Genomic DNA, 14490 nt, shown 5'->3' with positions numbered 1-14490 from the left:
ATACCACATGTGTACTTGGTGCCCAAGGAAGTCACAAGAGGGTATTGTATTCCCTGGAACTAGAGTTACAGATGGTTTTGAGCCATCATGTGGGTGTTGGCAACTGAACCTGTGTCTTTCAGAGACCAGCAAGTTTTCTTAAGCATTAAACCATCTCTCTAGAGCAGTGGTTCTCAACCTTCTTAATGCTGTGAACTTTTTATACAGTTCTTCATGTTGTGCTGACCCCAATCATAAAATGATTTCATTGCTACTTCATAACTGTAATTCTGCTACTGTTATGAATTGTAATATAAATATTTGATATGCAGTCCCCAAGGATGTCAGGACCTACAGGCCGAGAACTGCTGCTTTAGACCCAGTTTGCTGATTCTATTGGGTAAAACCTTATTGACTAACTGCTGTGCTCCCGATACTGTTCTGTGCCCATAACAACAAGCACCATGAGACACTCTCAGAACCCTAAGTCAAGCCAACCACTTAACCAAGACACGAGGAAGTACGTTTACAGCTTTAGTTTCTCTTTCAATAAAGAATAGATAACACTATCGTTCTAGATACTAAATAAATGTTTATTAAGAATTGCTATCACCCTCATTATCTTGGAGAAGGAACAACTAAGATATCTTTCTTTGCACTTGCATTTGTTTGCATTCTAGGAGCTAAAAACAGAAATGGAAGTATAAACAACTTCCTTTGCAAATATTTTAATATTACAAACATTCTAATATGTTGTAATGGCCTAAGTGGCTCATAATTGAATTTAGTGTGATTTATGGCTGGGAGCCGTTTCGAGAAAATTGCTTTTAATAGTTGCCTAGAACAGGAGGCTGATTTGGCAGCAAGATATTGACAGGAAGTTAGAGAAGTCAATAAAGGAAGTCTTTAGCTGGGAGAGAGTGATTATTCACTCTCATTGTTCTGCCTTGTTATCCGCTAGGCACGATAAAGAACCTCAGGGAATTCTGAGTGTCCAGGAAAGGCTCGTCAAATGAGAAAAGCAGCTCCTCCTTGAGAAAGGAAATAACCAGGGATTCCGCAGCCAGTGGGCTGCCAGGGCTGGCGTGGTGGAGTGAGGAGGTTTGGCTGGGTTCCATGCTGTGCTTGTCATGTGTGCATGAGTGCTTGTGTGTACACACACCTCTTACTCTGCAGATAGGTCTGATTTTTCGAGTTTTCTCTGGTGAAGTAACTGAAGTCTGGTGTGGTAAGTTATTTAATGAGAGTTGCGCAGCTGATTGTGCAGAGGCAGGGCCCTTGAGCCCAGACAGGCTATTTCCGCGGCCACAGAGCTCCGTGTGCCTGGTGCCCGCCACACTGCTCCTCTGCTTGCAGGCCTGCTGTGGAGTGTTCGACGTCTCCTTAAAAGTTTTGAGCAGTTTGGATTAAAATCAAAGGGAGCTTACTTTATGAGGGAAAGAAGACACTCCCGTCGTACGCACCGAGTATTTGTTTAGAATTAGCCCAGGTATATGGCACGCAGGGAGGAGATGGCGGTTTGATAGACTGGCACTTGCCTCTCAGGATGGCATGAGCTGAGGCAGGTGACTAGCTTGTGCACATGTGAAGAAGGAGTAGATGGAGAGTAAGTTGCAGCTCTGTGCGTTAGTACGCATTTCCAGAGTGTGGGAGACATCATGCTCCCCTCCGTCCCAGGCGAGGTCTGTGGAGTGTCCTCTCGAGTTTCACTGGGGAATAGTCTACTGAGACTTCCTTTCTCAGAGTTGTTTCTTAAACGTAGTTGCCTTCTCACTCTCCTTTCCTTGCCCCTACTCTGTACAAGAGAGGACAATAAAATAACAGCCACCATCTCTGTGTGGTTAGCACCCTCGGAGTGATCGGATTGTTATTTCAGCTGTCACACTGGGGAAACCAAGTCAGCTGGGCACAAAGCAGTGCGTCACGGTTTTCTGCATCCCCTGTTTGCAGCCACACTTCGGGTCTTTGCACGCTATTTAAAACGGTAACTGTCCCCTCCAGCCCCTTAGTTACCGGCCTGGCCTACACTTCTGTTTTCTTCTCCTATGACACTTAGATTCCTACTGTATAATTTGTACTGTGTCATTTGCTTCATTGTTCATGTTGTTTATTGTCTGCCATTTCGAAGCCCGACACTGCTCCTCTGCACGAGGTCAGGGTCCTTGCTTTTGTTCCCTGATGCCTGTCCCAAACACCTAAACAGGCCGCACATGGAACAGGCCAAATACTTCCTGACCGACTAACTCTGAGCATAGCATCATGTCAGGATGGTGGGTGGAACTGATCTCATTTCCTGTCTGGAATCCTGCACCTCAGGTTTGGCAGCTTTTGCCCATGGACACTCTAATTCTGGATAAAAATGATTTTGGAGTATTTTCAGCTCGGACAGTTGGAGAGTAGCAAGTAAGTTAGTGATTATGTTTGTATGGTTAAGGTATAGTTTTTTCTGCAAGGAGTACTGTGGTTACCGTGTTGACTGCAGTGCTGCAGAACCCGAGGAAGGAATTCATACCACAAAAGTGATGCAGCCTGTGAAACAGAAGTATTCACAGCTGAAATGGATAGGTCTTGGAGGAATGGCCCTTTTTCCTTTCCTCCTCTTTGTCTCTGTACTGTGACTTCTCAGAGCACCATCAGGTCTGTTCACTGCTGTCAGTGAAACCTTGTTCTTGTAAAGGTACAAGGCCCTGACATTAGGTAAAGGTCGCACACATTGTGTGGCTTCTCTGCTCTATTGTTTCAGAGCTCAAGTCATTCCCGCTAGCATTTTTGCACTCAGGGACACGTGGTGTCCTCTTGCATGTTCTGATCACACCCACACCTTCGCTTTTGTGAGACTTTTTCTAGGAAGAAGAAGGTGTCTTTTTTGTTTTTGTCCAGCTTCATAGTCCCACCTTTTCACCATCCCTGAAGACTCCCAGTCTGATCTGAGTGCCATCTATCTCTTTCCGTCTCCTTTCCTCCATGCTGCTCTCCACCCCCACACAGAGGGCCTGAAGATGGGACACCACCCTCTGTCCTGAGAGAGCTGCTGACTGAACGGGAGGGGGAGTTCAAAGACCCCGCCCACCTGGCTATCACAGCAAGTGTTGCTCAGCAGAGTGGCCCACAGTTTCATAAAGGCACGTCTTAGAAGGGCCCTTCTCAGTTTAATTTTCTCCTTTTGGCCTTTTAAGGATGTGAGTTGGCTTTCAGCAGTGGATTCCTTTCAGTGGGTCTGTGTGAGTCCTTCTGTGACTGTGACAGCCGTCCACCAACATCTGAACAGTGTGTGACTCTTCCTCCTACAAACTTGAGATATTTTTAAGAAATGATGGCTATAATTTATTGTCCCTCCCTGAGTTCAGGATAGACAGTTTCTTCCAGGAATTTGCTAGCCCTTTTCAGAAGGAGTTCTAGATCTTTTCTTACTGTAAGGTGATTATTTGCCTTTGTATCTTTATTTTAAAATCATTAATCATGTCTTAATTGGGGGAGGAACAAATGTGGCTTGAGTTTGCTCAGCTCTGGGCACTTTTGACCTAAGATTGGTTTTTCAGGTTGTTAAAGGGAGGCACTGGGTTGGTCTCGTAAAACACACTGACTAAAACTGGTGCTCTGTTTCCTGGCTGCTCGCTGGCCATGCGAGCCCAGGCTAGTGAGCCCAGGCTAGTGAGCCCAGCCCAGTGGCCCTGAGCGTCCACATTTATAATAGAAGAGGCTTCAAGGAGATGGGCTCTGGTGGATGCTCTAATCCCCTTGATGCAAAATAGTATGAGCTCATGTGTTCCCTAGACTAACGGGTTTATTGAGATATAATTTTACAAACCATACAATTTCCTCTTGTAAATGTGCAGTTCGGTGGCTCTTACTGAGTAGACTTACAGATACGTATCACCATCTCCACAATCGATTTTGTATTGTTTTCATGCTGCAGAAGAACCACGTACCGGCTACTATATGCCTCCATTCTTCCTGACTCTCTCCGGCACTTGGAGATTGTTGATGGACTTTGGGGCTCTATTTGCCTATCATGGTCCCATGCACTCAGCATGACTTTGGTGTTTTATAACATTGTAGAATGCATTGGCATGCCTTTTCTTTCCTTGCTGGCTACTATTCTTTTACACAGTCTTGCCACATTGTATTTCTCAGTCACTGACATTCTGACTCCTGTGTTCTGTTGTGAATGCTCTTGAGCATGTTTTTGTGTTTTCAGTTTCTGTGGGTCTCTATCTGGGAGTGGAGTTGTTGAGTGGCCTTTCAGGATTGGCCAGACTCACAGTGCCTCCAAAAGCAGCCACACTGATCCACACTCCTTCCAGTAGTGAGGTAGGATTCCACATCTGTGTCGGCAGTTGTCACCATCTGCTTTTTGGATTACGACAGCCCAGATGGGTGTGAAGTTAGCTTTCTTGTTTTGATTCAGCGCAGTGGCCTACAGTGGTAAGAAGCAGACCGCATGCTTACTGTGTGTGTGTTTATTTGGGAGTGTCCACTGAGCCTTTATAATCTTGTGATTGGGTTATTTGTATTTTTTTATTAAGCTGTATAAGTTCTGAAAAATCTCCTAGCTACAAGTCTTACTGTGTGTGTGACTTACATGTATTCTCTCCCGTTCTGTGGGCTTCCCATTCTCTCTTGCTGCTTAGATGTTCTGAGGAAATCTATTTTTCTATTTTTCTTTTGCTGCCTATGGTTTTGGTCATATTTCAGCAAGCTTTGCTTAGCTTAAGTGAGGGAGATCCACTCCTATCTCCCCCAATATTTTTTTTATTAATTACACTTTATTCATTTTGTATCCCCCCATAAGCCCCTCCCCCCTCCCCTCCCGACCCCACCCTCCCTCCCCTTTCTGTATGCATGCCACTCCCCAAGTCCACTGATAGGGGAGGTTCTCCTCTCCTTCTTTTTGATCTTAGTCTATCAGATCTCATCACCTTCATCTAGAGCAGTGGTTCTCAACCTTCTAACTCGGTGACCTTTTAACGCAGTTCCCCATGTTGTAGGTATCCCCAACCATAAAATTATTTTCATCGTTACTTCATTACTGTAACTTTGCTACTTTACAAATTGTAATATAAATATCTGGTATATGTGATATCTGATATGCGACCCCTTTGAAAGGGTCTTTTGACCCCTAAGGGGGTCATGACCCATAGGTTGAGAACTGCTGGTCAAGGCCTCTTACATGTTTTTGAATTAAGTTTTATAGGTATGTAAGGTGAAGTTCATCCTTGCACTCGTGACATCTGATTGGTTAAATTAAGTGCTCTTCACGTGGCACTCATGGACAGGTAGAGCATGCTCCTAGGTCTCTCTCCACTGGAATGAAGGAGGAGGTGCTGTGCCGGGTCCTCCTGACTGTGTGGCGAGGCTGAGAGCTGCCACAGGAGTCTGAGCCTAGGCTTTTAACAAACTGAATTCAACTCCCTCCACCCCCACCATCTCCTTCTCCCCTGCTTACCAATTGATGAGGACAAACCGTCTTGAAAATGACCAGCTATGACAACATTGTTTCTCCTGTGTCCTATGGCTTTGTTACAATGCTTCTGTTTCTTAATTTGCAAGATTGGCAAATTCAGTGAGTTGTAACGCTGGTTACTACAATGTCAAGGTCCCAGTTTCTATTCTTTCCCCCTGAACTACAAGGGCATTGCCACTAGCCTGCTACCTTATTCAACAGTATTTAGTCTTTTTCATGAGAGATGAAATCAGGGAGATGATGATTTTCTTAGGGTTTCTGATGCTGTAATGAAACACCATTAACAAAAGCAAGTTTGGCCTATACTTCCACATCACCGCCCAGCATCAAAGGAAATCAGGGCAGGAACCTGAAGACAGGAACTGGAGCAGAGACTGTGGAGGAAGGCTGCTGCCTGGCTTGCTCAGCCTGCTTTCTTATGCACCTGAGGACTGCCTTATAAGTGTGGTGCCCCCAACAGTGGACTAGGCCTTCCCACATCAAATCATTGACAAGAAAATGCCCCACAGATTTGCTTACATGCCAATCTTAGGGAGGCATTTTCCCAATTAAGAATCTTGTTCCTAGAGAGCTCTAGTTTGTGTGAAATTGACAAAAAAACGCCAACCGGGACCAGACCATACCAAATTCTGAAGCATCACCTGGCTACAGAAGTTCTGGTAGTGTAGGCCATCCCCTGCTCCCACTAAAAGGCTAACCAGAACCTTTTTAAAGAACAGCTTCAGAAATTCGGGCCTAAGCTCCCATCAGCAGCTGCTACGTGGTAGAGCTGTAGTCAGGACCCCCCCCCCACACACACACACTTTATCACACTTAGAGGTGTGCTTAAGCAATTCGACATCTTCTTGTGCATGGGTCCATTTGTAAGACTTCCATGTGATAGAAATAGGAGTAATTTGATAATTAAAAAAAATCTAAGTGTATGTTTCCACAGTCCTTCCCACCCTAGCTTTTCAGTATTTCTATCTTCCATGAGGTCATTTCTGGGTAGTGTTTTTGTCTACTTGATTTAAACTCATTCACATGACTCTCACGTAGTTAGATAACCAGCCATGGTCCAGCACAGCAAATCGAATGCAGACTCCATAGCGGCTTGTGGTAAGGAGAGAAAAGAGCAAGGTGTGACTGGAGTCTGTGCCCCACAAACTGGGATTCTGCCTGTCACTCTCTGGTACCCCATTACCTAGTGTAACACACAGTGACGGCTTGAATGAGGAAATCTGGATGAGGGGAATCTAATTGTCCGTTAACACCGAGCTTCAGGTAGGTGCCTAGTGGACAGTCTTCTTAGAACTGACAACGCCTCTCTTTTTTATTTCAGAGGTTTGGTAGGAAAAGAAGGAAAAAAGCTAGGTAAAAATGACAGAGAAGCACCCCACAGGCAGTTGGGGTACAGATTGATATTCTAGAGTTACTTTTCAGAACAGGGGAACATCTGGGAGACAGAAGGAACGCCAGCAATGTCGTCTTCAGGAGAAGAACAGAAAAAGGTTGAAACTCTGGTGATTTTAGTAGCAATGCCACCTCTCCCAAAGTTTGTCCTATCATGGAGGACTTTATTCATGATGTGGCACTTACCCATCCAGAAAGGCAGGCTGGGCAGGTGGGTTGAGACTCCTTACCCAGCTGCCTGATGCTGACTCAGAGTGGACGATGCCGCGCAGTGAGCAGCTGCAGGTGGAGACGCTCTGACCCAGCTCAGCTCTCCCTACCTCAGGTTCACTGCCACCCACCCACCCAGTGTTGGAATCCTCGGAGCTGTTGCCCAAGAAAAATTACAGACTTAAATTCTTGTTGCTACATCTCTGTTTTCTCCTCCTACTTATTTGTTCATTAAAATGTTTTAGTTTTGAGTTAGGTAAAAATACAAGTCTTCATAATGTTTTCATTCCTTCATAAAATCAGCATGTGAAATAACAGGTTCCTTTTTCTATTTCATTTGGTTGATCTTCCTCTCCTGTCTTGCCTGCCTTCCCCTCCTCACTTACATGCTTTTAGTTCCATAACTCCCCTTTCTACTTTCACACAAATGTCCACTTTCTCTCTCCTCTCACTTTCAGTTTTCTCCCTCCCTTCCCTGCACTTTCTCTCTGTTCTCTCTGCCCTCTTTTGTGGTCCTGAGGTTTGAAGCTAGGGCCTGTGTATTCTAGACATGCACTCTACCATCAAGCTATGTGTGCAGCCCCAAAGGCTTTAATTAATGAATTGTTCATTTTAATCCGTTCCTTTTAAGACTCGAGACAGGAGCTGGGGAAAATCTAATACCCTGGTTTTTGGAGCCAGTTAACGGTTGTCCCAAGTATACATTTGTCTCTTCTGATTTTATGTCACAGAAATAAATGTGAGGTAACCACGAAGGCATGAGGCCTAACAAGTCACTGCCATCGTCTAGCTGTGCTTAAGGCCAAGAAACACAGGGTTGGGGGTTTCTCGTGCAGTATGTCTTTGTGGCACAGCTGCTGGGGGTGGGGCATACTAAAATCATGAAGCAGCCTCTCCTTTGACTGTGTCCTGGGGGCGAAAGCGGAACACGGTGGCTTGAGAAGTCTCACTGCTTTGTTCTTCTCCTGGCAGGTTTTGAAGGGAGCACCTGCGAGCGGAATATCGACGACTGCCCTAACCACAAGTGTCAGAATGGAGGGGTTTGTGTGGATGGAGTCAATACCTACAACTGTCGCTGTCCGCCTCAGTGGACAGGTAGGCACAGGAGGCAGGCCCGCCGTGGGCGAGGACGGCATGTGGCAGAGGGGACTCTTAGTGAAGTGGGCGTCGTGATGTTAGCCCAGGGTGTGAATGGAGCCGGGCTCCCACTGCCAGGCCTTTGGGTGTGGTGCTCAGCCCTGGCTCCCCTGTGCCAACTCTACAGTGTGCTTTCACAAGTATCACTGGGCAGCAGCTCTGAGCGCAGAGCCGGGCAGAGCACTGTGCTGGCGTGAAGAGCAGAGCTTAGCCTCTGACAGCTTGTGGTCTGGACACGGAACATGCTCCATCAGTATTTGAGAGGAAGAAACACACAACAAACTGTGCATACGTTAAGAACCCGGAGCTTATGGTTTGTCCTGGATAGATACCTGCCCCATCTCATTGCTAGGGGCAATGAGCAGGAACCCCCAGTGACATCATCTCTATGATGTCTTCCTCCTTTCTTGTATCTGGTTTTGCACAGAGATTTAAAGCAAATTGTTTTTTTTTTTCTACCACTGACACCAGTAGGTCAGTTTCACTTAAATCTATAGCCTTTTTGAACTTTCCTGTGTTGGCTTAGGTTTTTCACTCATTTTGAAAGGTGAACGATCTTATGCAGACATTCAGCTTTAGATCCTGTTCATGTTGACCTGTTTATCCGTGACTGATGTGGAGACAGGAACTGGTTAAGAAATGAAGAACTGAGCCTTAAAAATATTAGTTATGTCAGGCATGATGGTGCACACTTTTAATCCTAGCACTTGGGAGGCCAAGGTAGGTAATCTCTGTGAGGCTAGCTTGGCCAACATAGCATATTCCAGGGCATCCAGTTCCAGGGCATCCAGTGAGACTCTGCCCTGCTCCCGCCATCACATTTTTATATATTTGTGTACATGAACTTGTGTGTGTGTGTGTGTGTGTATGAGTGTATGTGTGTATGTATATGTGTGTATATACCATGGCTGCATCTGGAGGTCAGAGGGTACCTCCTGGTTGTTTCTTTTTATTTGCTTTCCACCATGTGGGTCTTTGGGACTGAATCTGGCCATTAGACTTGTGCATACGGAGCCTGTCCTGTCTGTACTATCTCAGTGTTCTGAACTGAGCTTTTTTGACAGAAATTGATTGGCTTAATGTAGAAGGGGGAGGAGTGAGTTAATGTGACCAGAGGAACCGACAAGACTGTCTCCTGCAAGAAGCGGCTAGGGCTCCTCAGGCCTCTGAGTTGCTTTCCTTTATCTGAAGTATATAATTATTTAGAGTACCTCACTGCTATAGACCATGAGTAGAAAAATCTAAAGAGGATTTAAACCTTAGTGGTGCGATTGTTTTCTGGAAGAGCCCGTAATTCTGCTTCTAATCCTGTTCTTTTCAGTGCTTTCTTTCCCACAGGTCTAGAGTTGGACTTCTGCAGAGTTTCTTTATGATGCCCTGGCCCTGAGATATCATTCCTAACTCTTCCTGTCAGATTGCCTCCTTTCTCCGCTTTTTCAATATTTTTGTGGTAAATTTTTCAGAGGCCATTTTTTTTTTTTTTTTCCAGCTTAAAAACTACCAGGAAGTTAATTACTTGAGAAATACTTTCTGCTAAGATTGACTCTTTGTCTTTCTGAAGATGTAGTTGTTCGGGGTTGGGATGAATGCTTGTTAGGCCCGGGCTCTTTTCTAAGCTCTGCTGTGAAAGTGTGATCCCAGGTGGCATTAGGCTCCTGACGCCAGTGCTCATTAAACAGTACTGTAACGTTCTTCATCCCCTGATACCACACCAGGCTGCCTGCTCTAACCTTGATTCTGGGAGTGTTCTCCGTGTAAACAGTGTCTTACTCCAGGGTCCAGTCAGTGCTTTCTTGCAATGACAGTCTTCTTTGTGGAGTGTCATTCTCTAGGTTACTTTGTACCTGTAGAAAGGGCAGTGGAGGTAATGGCAGAGTTTCCCAAGGCAGGCTTTATTTCTTCCCGTCACTGTCATGCACTGCTTTGTCTCCTCCCTCCTTCATGCTGATTCTTCGATTTCCAATGACAAGGCTGTGTCCACGCTTAGGCTGAAATCCAAGCTCTCCCTTGGCTGTGTGAAGGCCTATGCCTCATATCTGTTTGATTTCCAGACTTCTCTACATGTATCCATTAGCTCTTTCTAGAGAGTCTGCTCACAGACTGTGTTCACGCACGCTCACATCCTGTCCTCAACCTGCCCGTTCTTAGGTCTCCCCTCTCTGCTCCTCTCCCTACCGGACTCAGCTGCCTACCTCCCAGGAAGCCTTCCCTTCCCTGTCTCCAGGCTGAGCTTGTGTGCTCCTCTAGCTGCAGTTCACTGGGATGTGCTTCATGGCTCTACTGATACGTTGGGTGCTTGCTGTGGGGAGGAGATGGAGTTGCAGGTGGTTGAGCCACGAGGACAGCAGTCAGTGCCCTAACAGACCTTGGTAGCTGGACTCTTAACTGGTGGCTTCTGCCAGTGCTGAGAAGGCAGAGGAGATTTTGTGTTCCAGGAGCCCTGTTTTTTATTTCTGTTAGAGCCGTTGGCTCGTACATAAATAACAAGAATGAGCAAAGCTTCAGCTCAGGAGTTAGATACATTAGTATCTTAATGTGCTAATTCTGTGTTTTGTATATTTTCAATTAGGGGTATAACCCATTGAATAGTATTCTTTCTAGATAATGGTGCATATTTAAGGGAATTAAATCATTTGTTCTTAGCAAAGAAATAGTGATTGGGTTAGTGTTTTAGTCTGGGCTTTCTGAGTTTCAAGTCTGTGGTCTTTTTTTTTCTGCATCAAGTTGGCTCTGTGACATGCCTTTTATTTTTTTTATCTTTTAAGGATAAAGTCCATTGAAGTCTCTTCAGTGGTCAAAAGTTCAATTTCTAATTTCATTATTCTAGGATTTCGTGATTAGCTGTTTTTGTTTTCCCTCCTTGGGAACTTTGCTGGTGTCTCTGAGGTTAGAAGTTCATGCTGTGTGAATGGTTCACATTCAGTGTACTGCTTCTCTGCTTGTACCTAAGTGCCTGTTCCAACTGTGTTCGTGCACCCTCCCACCCCCGCCCCCGGCTCCCAGCTGGAGAGTTGAAGTTGGGCTGCTTGGCTGGCATTTGGTAGGCAAGGAGGGGCTGACACGGACTAGTGGGAGAGGAAATGAGGTTTCTATCCGCCTCAAGAAAATGGGTGAGATTACATGGAAGCAGCAACTAGGCATGGATTTGAAATGTCATGTAGAGTTGGAGTTAGCTCTGTACTTAGTGAGCAAAGCATAAGCAGTGTAGTTTTTTCTCCGTAAGTGCGCATGCACGATACACTGCCTTCTGCAGCTCCAGACTTCAAGGAGAACAGAAATATCTCCAGCTCTGTTCATGGTTGATCTGCAGTAAAGAAATCGGTTTCTTCTTCTTGGGCTTTGCTTGGAGCCTGTAAAATCCGTGTGTGTTATTTACTCCTTGTGCATCTTGAGAATCAGTGTACAGTAGAAGTTTTTATAGCCTTTGTATTCCTTCGGCAACAGCAGTCGTGATGAACACTCTGGTGCCGTTTGTATGGTGGCCACTAGCCATGGGCCAGAGAGCATCTGAAATGTGACTAGTCTGAATGAATTCGGGTGTGTTGTAATTGTCACACACAAAGTACCTGATTTTGAGGATGTTAGTATGAAAAGGTTAAAGTGTATTCACACTTGGGAATGTTTAGAGATTGACTATTAAAATTACAATGTTTTACATATATTGAGTTTAAGAAATTAATGCCAAGGGTTGATTTCACTTTTTTGTTTGTCTTTTTTGTAAGTGGCTCTTGGGAGGTTTAGGATCCTCCCTGTGCCTCTTTGTGTGGGAGCTGCTGCTGTAGCTGCAGAGGGGGGCAGAGCTGCGCTGCTGTGTGGGGGGCATCTACCCTCTGGGTTGCCCATAGTGAATGAACATCCCGGTCTTGTCCTAACCTTGTTCTGTGGTAGTTCCTCCCCAGGGTATGGGTGGGACTGTGCTACCTTAGTCCAGGGCTTCTCACCTGTGGTCACTAGTGAGCTTTTTCAGTCTACAAGCCTCTAGGACTAGCTGGCTATGCTCAGGTATGCTAGGTTGACTTGTCCGTGGGAATCCCTATGGAGAAATCGACTATGCGGATATCCTTGGGCAGGAAAGTGCAGCTGAGGGTTTGGTGCAGGCTGAGCGCAGTTGCCTCTATTATGCAGCCCTTGGCCTCGTGCCATCTTATCGGAGCAGCTCTGCTCTGGCAAATGTCCATGGAAGGGAAGGGCTTTAAAAGGCCCCCAAATTTATTAGGGCAGTGTAGATTAATGTTTTGTCTACATAGATTGTTATTTGAATTTTCTTCTTAAAGGTTCATTTCCTTCAGAATTAAAGTTGACTCTAAGCTCAGCTCACAAATTCCTCAGTGTGGCTGATTTTGGTTTTGGGTTCATTCTCAGGGCAGATGTGATTGATTTTCCTGCTCTCATTATTAATCCAGAAATGTAATTTCAGCTTGGGCTTGAACACTGCTTTGGGACATGAAGCAGAAGCGAACAATGAAAGTTAGGTAGATCCGAGTCAAATAAAACCAACTGCATCTTTTCTCTGCTCTCCTCTATTGTACACACAGTGAGCCTTGACAGTGGGCTACAGTTCCTCTTGTTCCAGTTTAAAAAGCACATGTGGCCTGAGTTTATGAGCGCTTATGCCAGAGGAGCCCTGAGCTCCTGGTTTGGGAGCAGAGTCTGCGTGCCGGTGTTCGCATGCTGCACGAGGCGGGTCTGCTCTGGTCAAGGTCTGACTGGTGACAAGTTTCCTGTGGAGTGAGAACTTATCATATCTTGGGCTAAGATGCTGTCTATGAGCAGATGGGGAAACACATCTCAGCTTCTCTGCTGTCTACCAGGTATTAGAACTTGATCATCAGCTTAACTTCTGCAGTGCTGCCTTCCCACCCCAGTTTTGGTTTCCCGTCATTTGGACAGATCGCCAGGGTGGTCATCTGAAGGGCCTCATCCTACAGGCCCTTTCACGATGATAGGAGGACATGTGGGTGGAAACGGCCAGAAAGGCGTGGGCTAGCTCAGGAAGGCCTCACTGTAGGCCAGCGATATCCCAGGTTTTTAAGCTCCTATGGAACGACAGGGAGGAGGCTCAGTAGTAGAGACCTGCTGAACAGCTCGCAAGTCCAGGACTCTCTGTGAGAGTCTGTAAGTGCACAGAGTGAAGGTAATTCCTATCCTGTAAAATTTGTCAAGGAGAAGAAAGAAACTCTACATAAAGTCACAAGAAGAGGTAGAAAACATGAGTAGACAGATTCAGGAAGAGGCGTAGATTAGAATCAACATACGCAGCGAGGACTGAAAAAAGTGAAGGCGTGCTTTGACTCCAATAGGCCAGTGTGAGGTAATGGCAGAGAGAGAGGGAAACAGGGTAGAGGGGATTTTGACTTTGAAGCATATGAAGCAAATTTTCAGAAAACATCAGCAGCAAGCCAGAATAGAGAGACATGGAGGTCAGGCCTAGAGCCTCTGATCGCAAGTCTTTTTGTTTGTTTGTTTGTTTGTTTGATGGGGCAGTGAGTTCCCATGGGGACCTATTAAAAAACAACAACAACCAAGATTTAGGCCTGAACTGTGACAAGTACTCATTCACATTTAAGAAAATGGAGGAGGAAGTTGTTATAGAGAAGGAAGCTAAGAAAGGGGGAGGGAAGAGAGTTTGAAAGAGAGCTTTGCGCGTGGCACCCCCAAGTCGCCAGCTCCACTCGCTCCGCTCTGCCGGCCTCCACTGCAGCATCTGTGCTAGCATCTGTGGTACTGTTTGCTCTGGCTGGCTTACCTGTCAGCGTGCCCGGCGGACCCCTGGTCATGCTGTAGGTCGCACTCCCAGGGCCTTTTTAATAAGTGATAGCTACTTGATGCGTGATAACTCAAGAACGCCAGCATCACACTGAGTGCAGTGCCTACAGAGGCCAGCAGTGGACAAAACTCCTGCGGCTGGAACTGCCTGGTGTGGGTGCTGGGAATTGGACTCAGGTCCTCTGTAAGAGAAATGTGTGAGCTTAACCGCCATTTCTGCAGTCCTGATCACATATATTTCTTCAGGACTGAATCGTAGTCCATGATGCATCCATACCACATGCTTATTGTCAGGTGATAGAAACTTCTGTTGTCTCTGTTTCTTGGCTGTTGTGAACAGTCCTTTAGTAAGTAAACGTGGAAATGCAGATGTCTCTGTGATATACTGGTTTCATTTCCTTGTGTGGATTGTTGGGTGTGTTTTCTTTGATTTTTATGTGCATGGGTGCTTTTGCTTGCATGTATATGTATGTACCATGTGCATGCAGTCCCCATAGAGGCCAAAAGAAGGCATTGGAAACCCCGGAAACTGGAGTTTTAGA

The 14490-nt window shown here is 45.7% G+C and overlaps 1 protein-coding gene across 1 annotated transcript in view; it reads left to right on the top strand.

Annotated features, from left to right (window-relative positions):
- The window catches only part of Notch2 (notch receptor 2), a 138332-nt gene that overhangs the window by 62804 nt on the left and 61038 nt on the right, over positions 1-14490 (top strand). The window contains exon 5 of the mRNA XM_055603705.1: positions 8018-8140. Coding sequence (XP_055459680.1) covers positions 8018-8140 — 123 coding nt within the window. The remainder of the gene's footprint in view (positions 1-8017; positions 8141-14490) is intronic.

This window comes from Psammomys obesus, unplaced genomic scaffold, assembly GCF_907164565.1.
Source record: "Psammomys obesus unplaced genomic scaffold, mPsaObe1.curated_primary_1811, whole genome shotgun sequence".
NCBI classification, from domain to species: Eukaryota; Metazoa; Chordata; class Mammalia; order Rodentia; family Muridae; genus Psammomys; species Psammomys obesus.
Note: the sequence above shows the minus strand (reverse complement) of the source record. Positions and strands in the feature narration are given on the sequence as shown.